The sequence below is a fragment of the Natrix helvetica genome (assembly GCF_964273705.1).
Source record: "Natrix helvetica genome assembly, chromosome: 4".
Lineage (NCBI taxonomy): Eukaryota > Metazoa > Chordata > Lepidosauria > Squamata > Natricidae > Natrix > Natrix helvetica.
The window spans coordinates 33264482-33289328 of record NC_138550.1 but is presented as its reverse complement, the minus strand read 5'-3'; the positions used below and the strand labels follow the sequence as shown (position 1 = coordinate 33289328).

General features: G+C 36.9%; 1 protein-coding gene across 1 annotated transcript; it reads right to left on the bottom strand.

Annotated features, from left to right (window-relative positions):
- Positions 1–1857: 1857 nt before the first annotated feature.
- On the bottom strand, positions 1858–18840 carry NIT2 (nitrilase family member 2). Its single transcript, XM_081950204.1, has 10 exons — positions 18684–18840; positions 16094–16212; positions 13602–13722; positions 13430–13518; positions 5838–5931; positions 5286–5360; positions 4377–4455; positions 3986–4084; positions 2555–2610; positions 1858–2054 (listed from the first exon to the last, which is right to left on the bottom strand). Exons 1-10 carry the CDS (start codon positions 18709–18711, stop codon positions 1963–1965), a joined length of 852 nt encoding a protein of 283 aa, XP_081806330.1. The 5' UTR covers positions 18712–18840; the 3' UTR covers positions 1858–1962.
- Between the last annotated feature and the right edge of the window lie 6007 nt (positions 18841–24847).

Genomic DNA, 24847 nt, shown 5'->3' with positions numbered 1-24847 from the left:
AATATCTGCAGTCTAGGCAGCTGGAATCCGTTCATGGTGTTCCATACCATAAACCATTCCTAGTTTTGAATATAATTTAAGGGGGGGAAGAGTTCCAGAGCACCCTTGGAATTGCAAGAATGGTAGTTTAATTAACTGGACTATAATGCACAAATTTCTAAATGGTTCTCAAGAACTAGCCATAGATCTGAATTATTGATGAAAGCTGAATTGTAGCTTAAGTTCATTCCTACCAACCTCCAGCTGTGGAACCATGCAGATTTGGGTAAAACTATCCCTGCATGAGGTTTAGTTTAATGTGAGGAACCGGGGATTATGGATAGCTGGAGTAGCTGAAAATACAAGGTCTTCTGGGTCAGTTGGAAGATACAGGATGACTTCTTCATATAAGTCTTGGAAAGTGGGAATAATGAGAAGGTAGAGAGGCAATCTGAGCCTTGTGATGTTGGGATTTCTGAGAGACAGAATGCCAAAACTGCTTCTTTAGGTAATAACTCAAACCTTTTTGATGAATACAATACAATACAATAGTAGAGTTGGAAGGGACCTTGGAGGTCTTCTAGTCCAACCCCCTGCCTAGGCAGGAAACCCTATACCGTTTCAGACATAGAAGTCCATTATAAAAAAAAACCCAAGCCTTTTAAAAGTCTCGTTCATTTATAACTACTGAAACAGACATCTAAATGGCACTTAATTCATGTAAGGCAGGGGTGTCCAAACTTTTTGCAAGGAGGGCCAGATTTGGTGATGTGAAAATGTGTGGGGCCGATCATTCAGCCTGATATTCTTTGAACCCTTAACATTAAATGCGAATTAACTACCGTATTTTTCAGAGTATAAGACGCACCAAGATTTTGAAGAGGCAAATTAAAAGTTTTTGCACTCTCCCAAAAATGGCCCATTTTTAACGAAAATGGGCCTTTTTTAAAAAGGGCATGAATAGCCTTTAAGAGGCTTCTAGAGTGCTCCTGGGGGCTAGGTGGGGCAAAGTTGAGCAAAAAATGGCCCGTTTTTTGCTCATTTATGCCCTCCACAGCCCCCAGGATCACTCTGAAAACCTCCTAAAGGCTATGCACAGCCATTTTGGTGAAGGGGGCAGAGTTTTGGGAGGCAAAAAATGCTGTATTCAGTGTATAAGGTGCACCCAGATTTTTAGCCTCTTTTTTGAGGGGAAAAAAGATGCATCTTTATACTTTGAAAAATACTGTATTTTATGAAAGACTAAACAAATAACTCCAGTGGGGAGAAGAGGCTGCGGGCCGCTTGAAATTTGAAAAAGGGCCACATTTGGCCCCCAGGCCGCACTTTGGACATGCCTGATGTAAGGTGTCTGCAAAATTAAAGGATTTAAAGTGCTTTGCAATCTGGACAGACCTTACACATTGACTAAGTATCTGATTTGTAAGCAACTGACTAAACCTTAATGCAGAGAATTTAATTGATTCTTGTACACAAAAGCTCCACATTAGAACTGAATAAACATTGTTCAGACTTGAATGATGCTTCAAAAGTGTCTTCAAAATACTGTTGGGGGAGTTCAGCTAATTTAATCTCTTCTGATTATTTTTCATAAAACCAAATAAACACCATATTTTTAAAAAAGCATGCATTTGATAATGAATTTTCAGAAGTAACCAATTTAGGTCAACTAACAAAAATGAAAATTTTCTGCTTTTGTTGAATATTATTTTGGTAAAAAATATATTGACCAAAGTTCAGCATTTATTGATATGACTGATTATTCCATTTTCATAAAAATATATTTATATGTATGAGTGTCAAAAAAGTTTCTAGTGCAATACAAAATGTCCAAAATCTGTACAGACTAAAAAAAAAATTAAGCTCAAACTTACACCATTATATGGAGATCATTTTAATTATCTATAAACTTGATTTACTAGTTTATTACACTGAATTAGCCAGTAATAGCTATTAGAAAAAGTGTGTCAGTCCAAATTAGAATCATACAATTTTTGCTTCAACAGCGTAAAGATCAGATCGTTTCTGGGAAAGAATGGGGATTTGTTCACGGATTTCTTCAGCCTTCTTTAAGTCTGTATAAAAAAATAAAGCCATATTAATCCCAATTCTGCTTCCTTCCCATACTGATATGATTATGCAGCACGTAGCTTGAACACTTTTCCTATCAATCATTAATTAAAGCATCTTATTTTTCCTGTGTTGTGTGGTCAAAATAAAAGCAATACCCTAGGAGCTGTATGATCCTAGAAAATGATGCATGCTTTAATGAATTACCGAAAAGAGCTGCATTTGGCATCTTCTGATATATGTATTCTCAACCCAATTTGAAGCAATGCATTGACTTGGTATCTAATACTGTATATTTACATCTTCATGAGAAAATCTTATATCAACAGATTGAACTGTTATAATTGCTGCACCTCTTATAGATGAAAAATTCTTAAATGACTTCACTTTTCTAATCTTATGAAAATGATCAATATTTCAACTATTAGGCAGAAAACTGAGACAGAACTACTTAAGCTAATTTACAAGAGCATCTATAAGATTTAAATTAGTCCTAACAGCTCACCTATTTCTGCATAGACAATTGTTTCTTCAGTACCAGCTTTGGCTATAACCTCACCCCTAGAAAGGAAAACAAAAATTTAACAAATCATATATTGCCATAGTGTGACCTTACTGATTTCTTATTCCCCTGCTGGTCTTCAAGGGGAACATCCTAGAACTGTTCTAGAAATTTACCGTACATCTTCCTCACTCTTTATGTTCTTATGAATAGTGATCGAAAAATAGGAAAGACACATTATTCAAGGAGCAGAAATTGGCAAAAATCACTTCCTCCTCAGAGTTGCTTCCTAACAGAATTTAACCTGCATTTGTTCAAAGGCAATTGAGAATCTGAAAAATAAAATAAACAATGTGCTTTCAAGTCCTACATAACTCTTCCTTTCTTGTTAAAGATAAAGACAACTACAATGTACTTCAGTTTAAGACATTTTTTTCCTATCCTAATAGAACTGACATGCTGAAATAATTCCAAAAGTAGTCCTAACAGACCTGATGGCCAGGAGTTAATGAAGATTGACCTAGGGAATCAGTATTACAGATCAGGAATGTGTGAATATGTTCCACATTTGTTATTATCTTCATAGGTTCAAGCTGTCGACATATAAGCCTCAGCTTTCTATGAGGTATCTAAAGGCTGTGTCTATTTTGCACTATTTCAAAGTAGAAAGGAACTGGAATGAACCTATCATTTCAAGGCTTAACTTTGCTTTCCAGCTAAAAAAAGCAGTCACATGAAAAAAGCAAGTGTTAACATTTCAAAGGTAACAAGTGTGCTAAGATTCAGCTTAGACAAGATAAAAACTTTATAATATGTAAAATGTAACCTGTTTGAGTATTTTAAACTTCTTGTACTTATTAATTCTATTGTTGATTTTCTTATAACGGAAAATTGTAAAGCAGTAAATTCTGAAGTAATGTAGGTTTGTATTTAGATACTGAGATGCATTGCCGTATCTTTCTCACATGCATCTCCCCTTTTTCCTGTAGTGTTGGAAGATATTACTAAAAATAATGATGCCAAATTGATACTTTCATCAAAAGTTTTATAATCATTTTTTCTTTTCCGAAAAAAACTAGTCAAAAATAATATGAAACATTTCGGGCATGGAGATTTTCAAATGATTAAAAAGAGAAAAGAATACCTAAATCTATTGCCAGCCATGTTATTAAAAATACATTTGAAGTTAAACTTATCCTTTGATGACGTTATCTGTGAATTCAAACAAAATGGAAGGAGGAAATCTTTAATGACCAGAGCAAAGATACATTTTTTTCTACCAAGGTGCCATAGAAATAGTGAACATTCTGCCAGGTTTAAGTACCTGTGAGGGTAATTTGCTACTTTAAAAAAAAGTTACTGTACATTTTAATTTGGCAATTACGTCTTGTTGGTTGTGACATATTAGTGGAAGAAGTTTGTTTTCTTACTTACCATGGATTTACTACTGTACTATGTCCCCATGCCACATAAGATCCTGTCTCATCCCTAGCAGGAGATGCAGTTGCTACATAGACCTGATTATCCACAGCTCTGCCAAAAAAGAACAGGAAGAGTATCAGCCAATTAGTCGTTTCAGGTGGAATTAAAAATGTGGCACTTGAGTTCTTAAATATGGAAAACTTTGGGTTTTTTAGTTCAATAAAATTTAATAGCAAGCACTATATTCAATCACAAGTATCTAAAAGATCAGCAAATGAGATAACATAGTTTGAATTTAAATTTTTAAAAAGTTAAATACAATAACCAAGAGTTACAGTACCGAGAGTCATTTTAATGTAACAAATGTAGGAATGAGTGTAAGCACAAATAAATTGATTCATACCGGCCTCTCTGCAGCAGTTCCCAGTGGGCTGGCCCAGTTGTCAAGTTAAAAGCCCCTGGATATACTAGGAGTTTGCAACCTTAGTTCAAAAGGAAGATAGGATGACAATATGAACAGAAAGATACAACATAGGCAATAGAAAGTTATCACTGTTGACTTGATACACATTAGTCAATCTTTCTATTTGTTTTCATTGGTGAGTCTTTGAAGTATATTTGAAACTATAATTTTAAGAAGTCAGTTTGTACTAAAACCTGCCAGATTAGAATTCTAAAATTAATTGAAATAAAATTGATAATTGAAAACAATGGTTTGCTCCCAGACCCAGGGCTGATGTTTATTGGTTTGAAGTCTCTGTTTTGTCTTGTTGTTTTTGTTGTTTAGTGGATCATTTTAGTCTGAACCGTCTGGTTTTATATTTTTAGTTATTTTTGTTTTTTCTACTTTTGTACACTGTCCAGTATCCACTGGAGATGGACAGCTAATAAATTTAAATAACCCTGCTCCACCACCACCACCACCACCACCACCACCACCATGGGAATGCCACTTGACTTCCAGAAAAGGTCCCTTGGAAATGATGCTTTGATTTGCCAGTGGAATAGTTGCCATTTTGAAGCAGGAAACCTGTTAGAACTAGTTCTAATTCTATCCAATTGCAGTACAATTGGAACAGCCTCAACACTATAGGCCTTCAGGAAAGTGATGAAGACCTGCCTTTTCCCCCAAGCACTGGGCCAGGATGAATAAGATATATTTTTACTGCATGCTCAACTTTGTCTCCTTTAAATGTATTTGATTTGATAATTGTATAGTGTTTTTATCCTTATTTGCTGCCTAGGGTTTCTGTAGCAGATGGGTAGCCATGTACATTTAATTTAATAAATAAAGAGATGTTCTCAATTTTACCTTTCTGGGTGTAAATTTGAGCTAGCTCAGGAAATCGGATGTCATAACAAATGCCAATTCCTATTTTACAGTATGCTGTATCAAAACAAGACATGCAAGACATTTCTTATTAACATTGATGTCTCTAGAATGCTATTTTTTTTGTATCTATTACATCTATTTTTGTATTTAATTTTTTTTGTATTTATTATGTCAGGAAAAGAATACTGATTTATAATATCCAAATAACAAGTTTGCTCTAAATCACAAGTTTCATCTCAGGAATTAAATATTTCATCAATTCATCTTTCTACTAAAAACAGGGTTAAGAGCTCTGCAAATAAGTAGTTACATATAGAGAAATTCCCAGAATATCTTTTCCAGCACCATGAGGTACATTAAACATTTATAATGGTACATTAGACTGTAATTTATAATCAAATATGATGGAACTGAATGCATATTAAGATAAATGTTAATTGTGAATAAAATCCTAGCTTTAGAAAAAACGAGATTAAAAAAATCTGAAAGTGAATTAGTTTTCACTGTCAAAAACAAAGCTCTTTTACTTACGCGTTTCAAACACAGAAAACTTGTCACCCGGACTCAGAGTTTCTGATTCTTGAAATTGGATTTTTCCAGGCACATTAATGTCAAACAAATGAATCTGTTTTAAAAGAGAAGACAGTTCTTGTTTAAAGGTTCTTTAATTGTATTTTCTCTGCACAAAGTCACCGAATGGTACATTTAATGCAATGGTACATTGAGCCCCTCCAACTAGGGAAAAGCTTTGTCCAGGAAGAAACGATCAATCACTAAACTGAAAGATGACACTGATACATTGAGAGTCAACCATTTTGGTCCTAGCTTCTTGTGAGTAGTAAAAAACTTCAAGACATTTCTGTTAAATCTGAACTAAGTAGTTTCAAATAAACTTTAAGCTACTAGTCTGGAAAAAAGGTATGCTTTTTAAGTACAAGATATTGGCGGGTATTTATGGGAAACAAAGTGTCACGATGTTAAAAAGTTTGCTAGGCCTGAACTGCCTAAACTGACACTCAAGAGTTAAACTAAGAAAGAGTTATTGCGCAGGTCATAAAAGTTCTTATCTGAAAGTGATTTATTGCGCATGCGTTTACACATTCCAAAATTCCTTTCTTCTTTGTTCGGCTGCCAACTTGGCAACCGGAGCTTTTTATTATCAAAATGTAACAATTAGTTATTTTCTGTTTCATTTACTTTTATTATTTTCGTATTAAAGTTTGTTTATTAATTAGAATATACTTGTCAAAGACTTTTATTTTATTTTTTAATATCTCAAAAGATATGCGGAAGGGAATCAGCCTCGGTCCATTGATCTCAGATTTCCCCAGGGCGTTTTTCCCCTGACAACTTGGTATGCAGAGGTTGGTCGACAACTTACCAGCTGAGATGGCTACAATTTATGGCTGTATTTTCTCTTCGCGCTATCTTAAGATAACCGACTAAGGCTAATTAGCCATGTCAAAGAAGAGAAAGAAAAGAAAAAAACACAGACATGGAAAGCGCTCGAAAGAATCCATTCCCTCAGACACAGAGGAGCAAGATTCTTCAGGTGCCGAGCCAGATGTGGGGGAAGGAGCTACAGAAGGCAAGATCTACGGACTGAGGTCAGTAAACCTCCCTCATTATCAAGATACAATTAATGAACGGCAAAAGTCTAAACGCCAACTGCCGGCAGAGAAAAAATCCTCCCACGCAGAAAGCAAAGTTTATGAAATCTCCCCAGATGATGAGCAAGAAATGCAAAGCTATCTTGATCAAATAGAACGTTTCGAAAAATATGCTAGGGACGTGAGAGAGTGCTTTAACGAAATAAAGCGAAGTAGGAGGAGCTCCCCCACTCCCAAAATGTCTGAGGACGCCATCTTGTCTTCAAAACAACAGCCTAAGACACACCCCACAGAGTTCATTGGTCAATTAGAACAAAGAGATATGTACATGTCACCGAGGTCACGTGATCCCTTTGAGCCCATTGAACTTCCGGCCATGTATAGAGGGCTGCAGCCAAGAAGTGAAGCTGCACTGCCATCTGCTGGCGGAGAAAAATTATTACAGCAAAAGATGAAGCAGTTGCACCAGATTTTTAGAGATCTGTCTATGAGTTTTACAGAAGCCCAAACTTTGCCTCCAAAGGTTAAGTCTTCAACACCCCCTGGCGGTGTCGAATCCTCCCTAGATGGAAAAAGGCAAAGCCAAAGGCGAATTCGAGGAAGCCAATTTGATGTTGCCACGCAAAGGCCAATGATGCAACCCCAGCATCCCCTGGTTCAACAACCAGATTTGCAACCAGAGCAACAAATTGTTCCTCAGCAGGTATTCACAGTCACCCCCTTGACTGGTGAGTCCAAATTAAAGGAGTCAGGAGAGAATTATAAAGCCTGGGTCAGTGAAATTGCGCTCTTGCTTCGAAGAGAAGGCACACATTCCATGGTTTTTAATCCTCCCCCTCAGCCCTGGACGCCTGCAATGAGAGACCTCGAAAACAGAGCAATCACGACTTTACTCATGTCAATGGAAATTGAGATCCAAGGTATCTTTCCACCTGATGCAACTGCCCAAGAAATATGGGCTATTTTGGAAGATTGCTACAGGCCCGTTTCAATTGAATCCTCATGTTTGCTCATGTCTGAGTTCCATGGTTCGAAGTTGAAACCTGGTGAACGAATTGGTGGACATTTGACCAAACTGAAAAGAATGAGAAGTGAATTGAGACAAAATGGCCATGTAATCGATGATATCCAAATGATTAGCATCATCATTAACTCATTGAATTATGAATGGAAAGATGCTGTTGCAAAGATTAACTACGTGCCTATTGCTCAACGCACAGTTAACCACGTTTGCAGACTTTTAGTGGAAGACGAAGCTATCAGGTTAGCTACACCACATCTGCAACGGCCTCCAGCATCAAAGGCTCCAGCCAGACGTCCCTTCCGAGGAAAAGGCTACGCTCCAAGGATGCCAAAGTGCTACACCTGCAACCGTGTGGGACATGACACCCGGGATTGTCCCCAACGAATTCCAGCTCCCGCCACGTACCAGCCCAGAGGAACAGATTCCAGAGGCAGAGGCGGAAGACAAGGCCGTCGTGGTCCAAGGCGTGATTCACAAGCTCCACTTGTGACACTGGCCATAACCAACGTTCCACAACCTGATCCAAAGTTCGACAGATGTCTTTTGTGGACTTTAGATAGTGGAGCAGCTGTGCACGTTACCCACAGAAGGGAACTTTTCACAGAGATGGGCGAACCAGAGCCCGAGTATCGAGAATTGTATTCCTTCACCAACCACACTTGCAAGGTTATGGGAAAAGGAACTGTTTACATTGAAGAGCTCGATACACACATCCCTGATGTTTATTACATACCTTCAGCAACCAGTAATTTGCTTAGTCAAAGTCACTTGTCTAGAGATTTAAAGTTCCAGGTTCACCACCTCGAAAAAGCAAGTTACTTAGTTAAAGATGGAGATATTGTTGCTGAAACCATGCTGATTGGTGGTGTTTATTACTTAAAGCCAAAGCCTAAAGGGCAAGCACAGGCAAGTATGCAAACTCCAAAAAGGCACAACGCAGACCCAGAGAGAGTTGTCCCAGAGAGAGAAAAGGTTACTGTGCCAAAGGCTCCTAAAGCCAACAAATAGATAAAACAAAAACAGATTGCTCAGAGCAAGCCTGAGGGTCCTCATGAAACTGTTAATGTTGAGAATTCACTAACTGGTAAACCTTTGCATTCCAGGTGTATTCACAAGTGGCACAGAAGATTGGGGCATGCCAGTTTCCGTGTTCTTAGAAAGATGCCGGAGTTCGCAAAAGGTTTGGATCTAAAGGGGTGTAAGGTGTTTTTGGATTGTGCGGTTTGCAAAAAGGCTAAATCCAAGGCGGCTCCAATTCCCAAACACGCTACACGCCTGTCAACACGCATTTTTGATTTGGTACACACTGACATAGTGGGTCCTTTCCCACCAACACTTGGTGGCAGAAAGTATTTTTTAACAATTGTAGATAATCATTCTAGATATGGATTTGTATATCCTATGAGAGAGAAATCTGAGACCTTTCAGATCTTTAAAGACTTTGCAGCTTTTGTTTCTACACAATACCAAGTTCGCATCGCCAGAATCCAGAGTGACCGTGGTGCAGAATTCATGTCTCAGCGTTTCCAGGACTGGATGCGTAAGAATGGAATTCTTCATCAGACATCTGCTCCATATACACCGGCTCATAACGGAGTCGTAGAAAGAAGACAAGGGGTTCTACAAACCATGATGTGTTGTCTTCTAGAAGATGCCAATCTCAGTAACGCATACTGGGGTGAAGCAATCAAATATGCAAATTATATTGTCAACCGTACTTGGAGCAGTGTAATCAATCAAACTCCTTTCTACATGCTGTATGGCTACAAGCCCGATCTCAAGAACCTCCATATTTTTGGTTCATATGCTATGGTGAACACTCCCTTAAGTCAAAGAAGAAAGGGAGGTATAGTAGCAAAGAGACTAAGATTTATGGGTATTGATGATAATTCAAAATGGTACAAATTCATTGATACTAAACATGTGATTGTCATTTCACAATCTGCTAATTTTGAGGAAGACATTGACTGGTCCAGGATTCATTCCAATGATCCTGAAGTTTATTTTCCTAGAGATGGTGTTCCAGATGCCACGCAGCCTGATAACAATTTGCAGGCAGATATTCCTTCTACCAGTTCTTCACAAACTGATGTTCCGTCTTCGCAAGCCGCGGATGCTGATGCTAGCGACGAACGTGAGGACGAGGATGATGATGATGAAGAAGAAGAAGACTGGACTGATGTTCCTAGACCCTCCAAGAGGGCCACAAAAGGAATCCCTCCACAACGTTATTCATGGCAACTGACAAAATCACCATTACCTTTAATTTGCAACGTTACTCTTCCTCCAGAGACATTCACACAAATCAAACAGCTTCCTGATTCAGAACAAGACAAGTGGTATGATGCAATGCAGGATGAAATGGACAGTTTGAAGAAACTTAATGTATTCACACCTGCAAAACCTCCAGCAAACAAGAAAGTCATTGGCACCCAATGGGTCTACAGAATCAAGAAGAAACCAAATGGTGAGTCTTTATACAAAGCCAGACTTGTAGCTCAGGGTTTCGCTCAACGTTATCCTGAGGACTACACAAACACTTACTCACCAACAGTCAGAACTGAAAGTGTAAAAATTGCCTTAACCACTGCAACTATTCTTGGTTTAGAAGTTTTTCAATTTGATGTGGACACAGCTTATCTACATGCAGACCTAGATGAAGAGATCTACGTGAGAAGCCCTCCAGGATTCCGAAAGCAAGAAGGGGATACCTGGTTCCTGAACAAAAGTCTTTATGGTCTGAAACAGTCAGGTTTAATGTGGTATTTATGTCTTACTGACAAACTAAATTCAATGGGCTTTATTAAGTCCGAAACTGATGAATGCGTGTTCACAAAAAGATCTAACAATGCATATGAGATAATTCTTGTTTATGTTGATGATATTGTTTATATTGGTCCAAATAAGAAAATGAGTGAGATTTTTGCTAAAAGTTTGCAGAGATACTTCACACTAAAATCTTTAGGACACATTAGCACTTATTTAGGTGTTCAAATTGAAAAGACACAGAAGGGGTTTAGTCTTTCACAAGAAGAGAAAATTGACCACATTCTACATCATTGCAACATGAAAGATGCTAGCACAACAAAGACACCCATGCAAACAGATTTTCACAACTTAACACATGAACCAAGTCCTGAGTTCGAGGATCAAACACTTTATCGTTCAGTCATTGGTTCACTATTATACATTAGTAATTGGACCAGACCTGACATCGCACTTAGTGTTAATCTTTTATCACGACACGTAGGTAAGGCAACACAATTTCATTGGTCATGCATTAAGAAGTTGTTGAAATACCTAAAACACACTAAGCACATGAAGTTATTGCTAGAACCAACACACGCTGATCAACCAAAGTTGATTTGTTTTTCTGATTCCGACTGGGCGAGCGACAAGAAGTCACGCAAAAGCACTTCTGGTTACATGATGTTCCTAAATGGTTGTCCTGTTTACTGGCAAGTGAGAAAACAGAGTTTTGTTTCATGTTCATCTACTGAAGCTGAATATGCTTGTGTTTCAGATGCTTGTAATTCTCTAACGTGGTTTGATGCTTTGATCACAGATATCTGGACATGTCTGATTCGACCAATCACCGTGATGGAAGATAATGTATCTGTGGTTTATATTTCTGAGTCACATTTCACAGGTTCTAGGTCCAGACACATTGACATTCGTTATCAAAACACAAAGCAATTAGTTAAGCAAGGTTTTGTTAAATTGCAATATGTTTCTACACATGATCAGATCGCAGACATGCTTAACAAACCACTTGCCGCAAATCAACACGAGTATCTGCGAAAGAAGATGTGCCTTAATTGATGATTTGATGACGTCAGCCCAGACTAGCAAAAGAAGGGGTGTCACGATGTTAAAAAGTTTGCTAGGCCTGAACTGCCTAAACTGACACTCAAGAGTTAAACTAAGAAAGAGTTATTGCGCAGGTCATAAAAGTTCTTATCTGAAAGTGATTTATTGCGCATGCGTTACACATTCCAAAATTCCTTTCTTCTTTGTTCGGCTGCCAACTTGGCAACCGGAGCTTTTTATTATCAAAATGTAACAATTAGTTATTTTCTGTTTCATTTACTTTTATTATTTTCATATTAAAGTTTGTTTATTAATTAGAATATACTTGTCAAAGACTTTTATTTTATTTTTTAATATCTCAAAAGATATGCGGAAGGGAATCAGCCTCGGTCCATTGATCTCAGATTTCCCCAGGGCGTTTTTCCCCTGACACAAAGCAGCTACACTTTGTCTTAATGCAACTATATGTACAAACCAAAATAGCATGTCAAATAATACTGTATACACAAGCAACATATACTTCATTTAGATCACCTGAAAAGACTTAACTTTCAGAAAGCACTATGGAAGTTTTGTTTAATGAGTATGACTATTGGCTAAATTACTACATCATTTCACCAGCTCTTCCTAGAAATAATTAAATCAGGATCATTGCAACAGTAAATAATTTACTGGTTAATATAGTTAACAAGGAGTGGATGATTGTGACAGGCAGAGTGCTGAAATGTCCTTATTTTTCTGTTACTTTGACACATGCATACTATTTCCAGCTTATTGCAGTAAATACAAAAATGTTTCCACAAGTTAAATTTTCAGTTTATAGCTTTAGCCTAAATCTCTTTACTATTATCACTGTCATACAAATCATTTAAAAAATGTGTGATATTGACAGTATAGGGAAAGGAACAAATGCCCCTAGGCTCAGATGCAGTCAATTTAAATCCAGATATGAAAATGAGAGACCTTGAGTTCTTCTATAAAAATTAAGACCCTGTGCTAAGTTCAGATTCTCAAGCTAAATTCTAGCATTTTTAAAAGTTGTTTTTAAGTAAAATCTATTCCTACGTTGTAGGAGGGGAAATGTATACAACCAATTTTACTGTATACATGATGTACAATGACGATAAAGGCTATACTATTTGACAAAAAAATTCTAGAATTCTATTAAGTTATCTAAATGAGACCTCCATGCTTCTCTCAATAAAGAATTGTATTATTGTTTTTAAAAATGAAGGATATACAGGTAGTCCTCAACTTACGACAGTTTATTTAGTGACCCTCCAAAGTTACAATGGCAATGTAAAAGTAACATTTTTCACATTTACAACATTTTTGGCATCCCAATGATTCAGATGGTCAAAGCTCAGGTGCTTGGCAACTGCTTCATACTTACGACGGTTGCTGTTTCCCAAGGTCATGTGACCATGTTTTGCACCCTTTTGATAATCAAAATCAATTGGAAAGCTGGATTCACTTAACAACCATGTTACCAACTTATCAACTGCAGTGGTTCACTTAACAACTGCAGCAAGAAAATTTGTAAAATGGGGCAAAATTCAATTAACAAATGTCTCACTTAACAGCAGAAATTTTGGGGTCTATTGTGGTTGTAAGTCGAGGACTACCTGTAATGTTATCAAACTGAAAGAAAAAGGACAAACCAGATATTTTTTTTTTACCTTTCTGTATTTAGCTAACATAGTGCCATCAGGACCAAAAGCTGTACACGTATTATACAATTTTCCTGCATCGTCCTCTGGAATAGAACCTGTTAGAAACAAAGATTATTATTTAGTCAAATAAATGGGTTGTATTTATATACAAAGGTAAAATTTAAAAAGAACAATTTACCTCCAATGAGATATATGCCACATTCCTTTGCAATATCGGAGAGCTTCTGAGTGCTGTCTCCAGGAATTTTCTCTGCATATTCTGGGAAATATTTTGTGCCATAGGGACAATTGAAGCATTCCTATAATGAGAACCAAAGTAACCATATTTAAGGAATATATCTTTAAAAAAAAAAAAAGTAACATAAAAATATAAAATGCAAAAATGTTTGGCTATAAGATAAAAAACACTCATGACAATAGATTTGTTGGAACAGACTTAATATCTCCCCCCCCCCCCGCCAGCTGGGGTAATAGACTGCTAAATGGCTGAACTGATACTGGAATTATACAAACCTGGTTGACATAACATGTAAAGTCATACTACACCAGGGGTGTCCAAACTTGGGAACTTTAAGACTTGTGGACTTCAACTCCCAGAATTCCCCAGCCAGCATGGCTGGCGGGGGAATTCTGGGAGTTGAAATCCACAAGTCTTAAAGTTCCCAAGTTTGGACACCCCTGTACTACACTATATAAATCATGAGAGACAACCACTTTGGTGTAGCGATTAAGTTGCTTAACCTAGAAACCAGGAGACTGGGAATTCTTGGCCTCTTTCAGGCATAAAAGCTGGCTGTGACTTTGAGCCAGTAATTCTTCATGAGCCCAATCCATCTCACAAGATTGTTGTTGTGAGGTAAATAGGAGGCATGAATATCTGTTTACCACCTTGAGTTTATATGTGTCGTTGTATGTGTGTGTAAATCAAGGCAGAATAAAAAATATAATATACTTCACCACAGTACAGGTAGTCCTTCATTTATAACCTGTTGCTTAGTGAGAGTTCAAAGTTACAATTGACGCCCCCAAAAACGGACTAACAACCCAATTTTGAAGTTGCAACATTCTCCCCCCCACCAGTCCACGTGACCCACTTTTACAGCTATTTGCAGCACCCTGCAGTCATGTGACCAGCATTTACGTCTAGTTTCCAGCAAAAACTGCTCTACAGCAAACAATGGGTTCTTAATGAGCACCACATTTGCTTAATGATTTCTGCAAAAAATATTGTAAAATTAGTCCCAATTTAGTACTGTGATCAGTAGGCTCCATTATGGTCATAAGTCAAGGACTACCTAAATGAATACGCTTCTACAGGTTTCAACCGCACACTAAGCCATAATGTGTTGTCTTTGGCTTAATAGCTAAGGAAACCTCTATCCCACAAAACCCACATTATACCTTAGCCTGATCTATAAACTTAGGTTTCAAAATATCATAAGCAAATAAACCCTTTGTTGTTCTAAGAAGTTCGGTTCAGACCTTGTTGCTTAATTAAGATCACTATTTGGATAGACAGGTCAGCAAGCATCTGGCTGGTTGGCCTCTTTCAGGCATAAAAACTGCTACATGGCTTTGGGCCACTAATATATAAGGCCTTGGATTTTGACTACGTCTGATACATGTTCTTTCAACTTAACCCAGCAGAGTCAGAGATAAGCACTTTCAACAAATGGGAAAACTTGTCTGGGCCAGAGGTATTACTCAACCCTCTCCCCGCCCCCCCACATTAATATTCCAGGTTGCCTTTTGTCACTGCAAATGAAACTCTAATATTCACTTGAAACCAGAATAAAAACCCACTTTTAAATCAAAATAAACTCTCCTTATTTCCCCAAATATTTGTCACATGGCCAAGAAAAATATCACACAAACACCAAATAAAACATTTGGAAAGAGCCCAGTGCTCTGCAGAAAAGCAACAAAATATCAACTTTAAAATATGTGAAAAATACATTATTATAAAACAATAAATAAATAACGCTTTAAAAATATAAAATGCTGCAACAGCCACACTTTTGCAAATACAACTGGCATGAAAAACATTGAAATTTCAATTACAGGGGAGTAATGGCTCCTGGACGTGGTATGCATTCTTTAAATTAGGGGATTAGAGGCAGTGGTGGGATTCAAAATATTTTACTACCGGTTCTGAGGTGGCTTGGCATGGCTTTGTGGGCATGTAAAATCTCCATTCCCTCCCCACTCCAGGGGAAGGTTACTGCAAAATCTCCATTTCCTCGCGATCAGCTGGAACTCAGGAGGCAGAGAATAGATGGGGGCGGGGCCAGTCAGAGATGGTACTTACCAGTTCTTTAAACTACTCAAAATTTCTGCTACTGGTTCTCCAAAACTGGTCAGAACCTGCTGAATACCACCTCTGATTTGAGGTACCTTGATTAAAAATGGTTGTGCTATGATGCACTCTTTGGGTACTTGAAAGTTATAAATCAACAGGCAGGATAGTTTTAGTAGCATACAGATGCAGGGATAGCTGTAACAGTTAAGGTGTTTGTCTGAAGCCCAATCTTAATATTCATTCTGATCTTGGAAAGAAATCCCTAACAATGCTAGGGAGAAAAAGTAAGCACCAAATGTAGGGCTCAGGAACAGTAAAAAAATAAATAAATCTGAATTTGGAGAGTAGTTTTTGAAAAAAATTATACGCACTGGCAGAATTACAATTTTTGCTCCTTGGTCTGCTGCAGTTTTCACAAGTCTGCAGGCTCTGTTCAAGTTGTCTGTTTTGACAGCAGACACATGGAGCTGGATGAGTGCTAAACGAAAATCTAAATGTAAAAAAAGGGTAAAGGATCAGCTATGAAGAAAAACAAAAAATCATATCATCAATTTTCAATTAGAAAGACACACCTCCCTCCCACACCACTGTTAAGGAACCAAAAGCCTAAAAGAATTGGGGCCACCAAAGACCATGTTAAACAGGGACTGGAATTTCAATGTAACTATGTAGCTAGACAGCACCAAGATGAAGAAATTGATGTAAAGAAAAAAGAGGTGTTAAGCAGCCCTCTTGATTAAAATCACAATTCTTCATCAACCTAATTTCAACAACTAAAGCTTTGGTTTCTCTTCCTTATATAAATTGTGTTACAGTTGAATACAAGTTGAACATTAGCAAACTCCATGATGCAGTTGTTAAAAATATGTTAGTGAAAATGTACTGTGTAGGGTTGAATTGGGCCTTTAAAAATAACAATGTTACTATTTTAGGGCTTATACAATACAATAGCAGAGTTGGAAGGGACCTTGGAGGTCTTCTAGTCCAACCCCCCCCCCCCCAGGCAGGAAACCCTATACCGTTCCAGACAAATGGCTATCCAACATCTTCTTAAAGACTTCCAGTGTTGAGGCATTCACAACTTCTGGAGGCAAGCTGTTCCACTGATTAATTGTTCTAACTGTCAGGAAATTTCTCCTCAGTTCTAAGTTGCTTCTCTCCTTGATTAATTTCCACCCATTGCTTCTTGTTCTACCCTCAGGTGTCTTGGAGAATAGCTTGACTCCCTCTTCTTTGTGGCAACCCCTGAGGTATTGGAACAATGCTATCATGTCTCCCCTAGTCCTTCTTTCTATTAAACTAGACATTCCCAGTTCCTGTAACCGTTCTTCATATGTTTTAGTCTCCAGTCCCCTAATCATCTTTGTTGCTTTTCTCTGCACTCTTTCTAGAGTCTCCACATCTTTTCTACATCGTGGTGACCAAAACTAATGCAGTATTCCAAGTGTGGCCTTACCAAAGCATTATAAAGTGGTATTAACACTTCACGTGATCTTGATTCTATTCTTCTGTTGATACAGCCTAGACCTGTGTTGGCTTTTTTGGCAGCTGCTGCACACTGCTGGCTCATATTTAAATGGTTGTCCACTAGGATTCCAAGATCCCTTTCACAGTTACTACTGTTGAGCAAGGTACCACCTATACTGTACCTGTGTACTTTGTTTCGGCTTATAGTATAGGAAATCATGTTATCAATTTTGAGAAATCCTTACAAAAAGGATCTCAATTTATTTGGTCACATGAGCAGAAGTAGCCAGAAGGGACGAAACATTCCATGAGGCCATGATCATAAAATGTTATTTCTTGAGTGCACAATGCTATAAAATTATTGTAGTTATAAGGTTTCCCAAAATTTCAGATTTTTTTTTTAAAGTTCCAAAACAAGTTCCAAAACTTTTTTGAACTTACTGGAGCATAATTTACAAAACTGACAGAACAGCAAAACTGTTTTGCTGCACCTCAACCTGATGGTACAAATACTGTTGTGTAGACTTACTTCTTAGTACTTTACAACTGGAGTCCAAATGAGCAAACTCAGTAACACATTTAAATTATAACTCATTACACAGTAACCGAGAGACATTGCTCCAGTTAGAGGATAAGTTAATTTGTAGTATTAACTATTAATATTAAATAGAAATAAGTTCATTTAAAGTATTACTGTAAATGAGAGCCAGTTTATCGTAGTGGTTAAGACATCAGGATAGACACCAGGAGATCACCTTAGCCATGAAGCCAACTGAGTGATCTTGGGCCAGTCACTTTCTCAGTCCTAAGACTTCTGGAAATAAAACTTTGCCAAGAAAACTCTTAGTAACTTGTCCAGGCAGATTTTGAGAATTAGATCCGATTGAATTTACTAACATAGTTATATAGCTGGGAATTACACATATGAATCACATACATACATACATATAAACAAATACAATTTCCTCAGGATTTTATTTCATGCATTTAATATATAGACTGACTTATTAAAGTTACTGTGATAATAAATTGATTTCTGTATTTGCTAAGGGTTCTTTTCTTTATATTAGATACACATTTTGGATAACTTTATATTAGATTTAATTTTGGATAACTTCTATTGAAGTTATTCAAAATTAGATTTTTTAAAAAAGTACTTAAGGTAAGAGAAAATGTTTTCTTAAATAGAAGCGTTACCTATTATTTTTTAAATTACACCACTCACCAACAACCCAGACAGATCAAGCCACTGCACTACAGCTCCACATTATCAACCTACATAAAATTGCACTGGCAGGTCTCTAAGTTAAGTTTGTTTAAAAATTAGACATAAAGGAACCCAGCACCTCTGCCAGTCATCTCGCCTTAGCAGGCAGAAGGCAAGCCTCAGGCCAGAGACAAAGTTTATTTTCCCTTTTACTCCCCTCTTATTAAGCGTTCCGTGGAAACTGAAATACCTGAGCACACTTTCCCCTTGCAGGAAAAATTACTCACTGGCCATGACTCCTTTCACCAGCTGCATAACATTGATTCGCTACGGATTGCCTCTCTCCAGAAAAAGATTCTTAGGGAACACAGCGCATGCTCAAAAGGAGCAAGGGCTTCTAGGAAATGTAGTTCTTTTGGAGCATTTATTTCTCAGTTTTTAACTGCAGTGTCTATAGTACTCCCACAAGCCCTTGCTCTTAATAGTGTCTCTGAGAATGATGGGAGTTGAAGTCCAGATCATTGGGCGGGTTCCAGATTCTCTCTCCTTGAAAAAGGGCTTTATTATTTCCTCCTTCCTTCCGCCTTCAGGGCTTTTATAGTATTGTGAAAATGTGTGAAAATCATAAAGCCCTATACTTTAAGAGGAATGATAAGCTTGCGGAATTTGTAATCATTAGCTCCACTTAATCAGACAAGCATATATGAGCTACAAAGATACAGACAGCAGCTACAATAGAAACCTATATGCTGCCATTTAGCAGTTATGTGGGACTTTGCAGCTCTCATATACTGAATACCACCTGAAGTAAAAGCCCCCAAGAATGACAAAATGGCAAGTGTAATTCAGTGCAAGGAATTGCGTGTCTTGCTGTCTATAAAGACCAAATTGCACATATATTAATGGAACTTCAGCTGAGCAACTCATCGTGGTTGGTAAGCTCAATGAAAATGTAAATCGAGAATGTGACTATTAAGAAAACATATCTTGAACCTAACGACGGCAGCAAGATTGTTGGTGGCGCAATACTGGAAGAAGGAAGAGTTGCCTACTATCCAAGAATGGACGTTAAAAGTAGTAAACTTAGCAGAGATGGCCAAAATTTCAGCGTATTTGAAGGATCATTCGGATGAGAAGTACAAGCTGGACTGGAGAAGATGGATTGACTATATTCAAAACAAATACCGGACTAAAAAATTTCAGTTAGCTTATGAATGAAGGCATAAAGAAGGTTACAATTTATTCAAAGTTAGTTTAATAAATGGGGAGTTAAAGCACAAGAATAGTAACATGTTAAAATTAGTTAGCTTATGTTAGCGTATGGTTGTTGAATGTTTATACCCTGTATTTTGCTCTGGGAGGGGGGGGCGGGAGGGGGGGAAGAAGGGAGGGTAAAGGGGGTGATAATTGTAAAATTTATTTAAAAATTTAATAAAAAAAAGAAAAAATTGAGCATGAAATGTTAAATAAAACTTAAAATATAATGATGCCCTTGTGTAAAAAGGAGTGAGATTGATTGGAATGCTGTATACTTCGGATCATTGCGTCTCAAATAGGGTATTGTTTTGCACCTTTACCAAAAAGGGGGGGGTGCAGCTAAAGTCAGAGAAACAATTCAAGAAAATGAAACGTTCTTGTTTACAGTCAAAAATGAGTAAAGGGAGATCATAATAGAGGTACAGTAGGTAAACTCTGCATGGTGTCAAGTGTGCAAGTGGGGGGGGAGAGGATTGCTTTATTTTTAGTCTTCCTCACAATCTACGTAATAATGATTCTAAGAATTGCTTTGAGTGAGATAGGCAGCAAATAAAACAAAACAAGTAATAACAATGTTTCTTTAGAGTGTAGTGTTCGTATTAAAGAATTTAATGCTACCAACGTGACCATCCAAGGGAGCTTCAACACATTTGTGGAGAATTAATATATGAAGTGATGGTTGTAGGGAGCCAGAGATACTCTTTTTATGTTAACGTTGTAAAAATTAACACATAAAACAATTTTATTAATAATGTGTGTTGAATTTCAGTTTAAAGTTATAATACTGTAGATTTTTTTATCTACTTTTTAGAATGGCTGCTGGTCTGTGTATTCCTGGCTGATCTGGAACCTTCCAAGTGTGTTGGATGAGAAATGACCAGGTTGTCTAAGTGGTGATGTTATTGGGCTGAGAATGGCCAAGATGAGGAATTACACCTGCAAAAATGTGTTGCCTAATTGTTTACTTTCTGTTCAATTGGCAACTCTGCTTCATGATGTGCAGCCTTAGGCATATTCTCTGTACCAATAATATTTCTCAATTCAGGTAATTCTTGATTTACAAGAGTTCATTTGGTGACCATTCAAACTTACAACAGCACTTTAAAAAAAGTGACATAACCATTTTTCACCCTCACAACTATTGCAGTAGCCCTCTGGTCACATGACCAAAATTCGGGTGCTTGGAAACTGGTTCAAATTTATGGCGGTTGCAGTGTCCCAGGATCAGATTAATCTTCTGCAACCTTCTGATAAGCAAAGTCAATTGGGAAGACAGATTCACAACGATCATGTTACTAACTTAACTACAGTGATTCACTTAACAATTGTGGCAAGAACGGTTGTAAAATGGGGGCACTCACCAAATGTTTTGCTTAACAACATAAATTTTGGGCTCAATTATGGGCGTAAATTGAGGACAACTTGTATTTCCTCCTAGGTAACTATCAGTGTAGCCTCAGTATATTAAAATGCCTCTCAAGTAATCCTTCAAAATCATGTTCCATAGATCTGACACACATAATAAATAATAAAATAGATTTGAAAATGTTGTTGTAAAATGTTTTGACTTCACCAAGGTCACCTGTTTTTCCCAGTCTTCTCAGATTTCTTTTATCAATTAGTAAAATTTGTGGCTGAGAGCAAAAGGAGTACAATATGTGTGTGCTTAAGGAAAACTTCACTACATTGAAATCAAGAAAGCTAAATGGTCAACAAATAATTCTTTATGTATTGTCAATTTGTGTGAACCATTTGCCTGATCATGATCTCAAGGAAAGATTGGCGTCTCTGGGAAAGGTGAGCATATTCCCAGCATAAATTTCTGACCACTGATCAAGACTATAACTCCAACAGTCTCAATCCCAGCCATTCCCAAGTCATGAAAGTGTCTATAGAAATTCTCAGTCATCTAGGTCAGGGTTGTGCCAAAGGTGCTTTTCCAAACAGCAACTAAACTGTTTTTTTTTCTTTGAAAATATTTTGCTTCTCATCCAAGAAACTTTTTCAGTTCTTCAGTCAGAACTGAAGAAGCTTCGTGGATAAAAAGTGAAGTTTTCAAAGAAAAAAACCAAGAAAGTCCAGTTGACTTTTTGAAAAGCACCTTTGGGCCAAGCCATGAAACATTGCAAGTGGAGAGAGCTGATAAGGTGTTGCAAGGAGCACTGGTTGACTATAAGTTACATGTAACATATATTCATGCTGATCTTTTCTACTTAAAAAGTGCAGCACAGCCATGATGGTGCAGCGATTAGAATGCAATATTGCAGGCTAACTGCTAACTGCCAACTGCCAGCAGTTCGATCCTGACCTGCTCCAGTTGATTCAGCCTTCCATCCTTCTGAGATCGGTAAAATAAGAACCCAGATTGTTGGAGGCAATATGCTGATTATGTAAACAACTTAGAGAGGGCTGTAAAGTACCATGAAACAATATATAAGTCTAAGTACTATTGCTATTTCAAGACAATTTTGAGTAATAAAATATGGATTTGAGCATTTAAAAACAGTTGTTGCGAGTCAAATATGATCACTAATTACTGCAATGTTCTAAATACTGCAGACTGAAATACTGAACCTTAAAAGCATATTTGCTTTAGATTAATTATGATGTTTACTTTCATTAAAATTGTTTGCAATCTTATACCACGGCTGTATGGCAATGTAATTTTAAGCACATTTAATCAGTAATCAAATTAGAAATTCATAGCTTTATGGCCTTAAGAAGAAAAGATTGCTTCTCTTTAAATATGTATGACTTATTTTAGCAATGAAATCAGGAACATAAAATTAGACCAGGACCAAAAATATCACCCACAAATTAATACCATATCACTTATTTTATGTCTCATATATGACAATTAGCATTCCCATTAACTCATGCAGTAGGCAGTTGTTAAAGAGAGAACTTTTTCAGTAGTAGCTCTCCTACTCCAATATTTTATTTTGGGCTTAGGCAAAGTTATATGGACAGACCTTTTAGCTTGTTAAATTTCTATTGTTCTGTATTACGTGGCTCAAGAATTCGTTCTTCTGCCTTTTATGTTAGACTTTATTCCACACATAGAACTTACAGTATTTATTCCTTCATTATTGCATAGTTAGTTTGTTTTGCTTTGCTTTTCCTAAATACCATCTCTTGTTGAACAGCTAATAAAACCTTATAATAAAGTATATAATAACAGTGCTCCAATGCTCATGACCTGCTCAAATACTAATGTAGGTGTAGTAAAGACAATAAGCTTGGCTGAAAGAGGAAATTGGGGCAGTGTAGAGATTAGGATTCGAAGGCAAAATATAACTTGAACCCAACCTGATCAGAACACTTTAGAGCAATAGCTTCTTTTTTGAGGATTCTTTTCAACTGCAGAAGCAGCCACATAAGCACATGAAAAGACATGACTGCTTTAGGGTGTTTGCAAAAAGTGCCCCCCACACTCCAAATCCCACTTTGTCTTTTAAACACAAACCCTACTTAGACCAAAAATGGTTACTAAGCAGAGTTTCAGTATGTTGTATTAACTTCATACACTCCTTAGATAATACCGGTACATCAAGGAACTGACATTTAAATGTGTGTATAACTAACTGTACAAGCGTTTGCACACTCTTTGCAACTGCCTAAGCAGAAGTAATGCTACACAATGCTAAAAACTGTGTAGCAAAGAATTAAAAAAAAAGGTTTCACCAGTATCAGTGGATGGAATTCATTGAAACTTCCAGTGTATGCCTATTACTTTGCAAGCACTCAGATTCACAGTAGATTCCTCACCCTCCGGGAATGCAAAGTTAAAGAAAATAGTTAGAATTGCATTAACCCAATCATGATGTGAAGTGTAGATTTTTGCTATTATTGTTATTCCTTGGAAATGATGGTTGGATCAAGCATCCTGTATCCAAATGACTTGGACAAATAATTGGCTTTTAAGTAGTAATGATTTATTTACAATAGCACTTTTATAAACAATTGCACAAACATCTTTACATTATGAAAAAAGTGTCATTGCTAAATTAGGCAGAAAAACCTCTAGATTTTAATTTGCTTTTTAAAGGAGGACTGGAAAAAGGAAAATAAAATAATGGTCTGGGACAGAACTATAAATACAGGAGTATTGGCAAAAGTGCAGTTCATGCAATTCATATTTATATACTTGTTTTATTTTTTTAAAAAAATGAGTGTTGAATTCAGAATTAAGGTGCCTACATGATTTTTGTTAAGAACTCAAGTGAGTTGGTAATGAAGATCAGTTGATTTTCGTTTCCATTGGCATGTTGATTGGATCTGCAGATATTCTATAATTTTTTTTTGTCTAACATACTAAAATCCTATGAATTTTTACTTTCAGGTTTTGCAGCTTTCATGTCAGCATTTACAGGATTTTCTTGAGACTTCTAAGTAAACTCGAATACCTCTCACAACCATTTTGGTTATCTTGGAAAACTATGAATTTTTGCACCAGATTTTATTTTTTTAATCTCAAGCACTGAAGACGTTATTAATAGCATTCAGCTGATACATTTCAAAGAAAAACTAAAGACGTCATACATAAAGTTTCCACACTTTGCTTCACTCATGCGCATTGCAATTTTAGTAAGCGCTGGACAGATTTTGAACAGGTTTCTGAAAGATTATATTTGCATGTCCATTAGTGTATCCAATTCTTATATTCTCTTATGAAAAAATGAATTATGATTTCATTTCCCAATCTAATGTTGACTTTGGAAAACCTTGGCTTTCATAATAAAGCATAAAGCTGTGAACATTCAGCTGCTTAGCATTTCAAGCTTCAGGAATTTAACCATTCTCTTAAACCTCAATAGAAGACTTTAAAAATTACGTACACATTGTATGTCCCTATAAACCTGCCAGAGTTTGATAGCATGTAGTATTGTTTTAAAGAAGTTCTAGATTCTTGCCTCAAGTACTGTTGCCAAACCCTGATACTATGCGTAGCAGTTCAAATCAAATATTCAAGGCTTGTAAAAATATGTCATTTTTCAATTGTGAATTATGTAGTTCAAATATTTCCCAGTATTGGAAAGTATTGCCTGGCTACAGTACATCTTTTCAAACAGATATGTGTACTGAGTTCTCTCCTTATGAATAAGTCAGCTTCTCCAAAGCTACTTTAAAAATAACTCAAGTTTATAACAAACAATATTTGCAAATGTGTTAAAGAAAATACTTTAAAAAAATC

Coding starts and splice junctions, on each gene's coding strand:
- NIT2 (XM_081950204.1), bottom strand. CDS start 18,711: ATGCAGCTGGTGAAAGGAGTCATGGCCA. Junction 2,611..3,985: donor AGTACAGTAGTAAATCCATG/GTAAGTAAGAAA, acceptor TTTCCTTTCTAG/GGGTGAGGTTATAGCCAAAG. Junction 2,055..2,554: donor AATTGTCTATGCAGAAATAG/GTGAGCTGTTAG, acceptor TTTTTTATACAG/ACTTAAAGAAGGCTGAAGAA.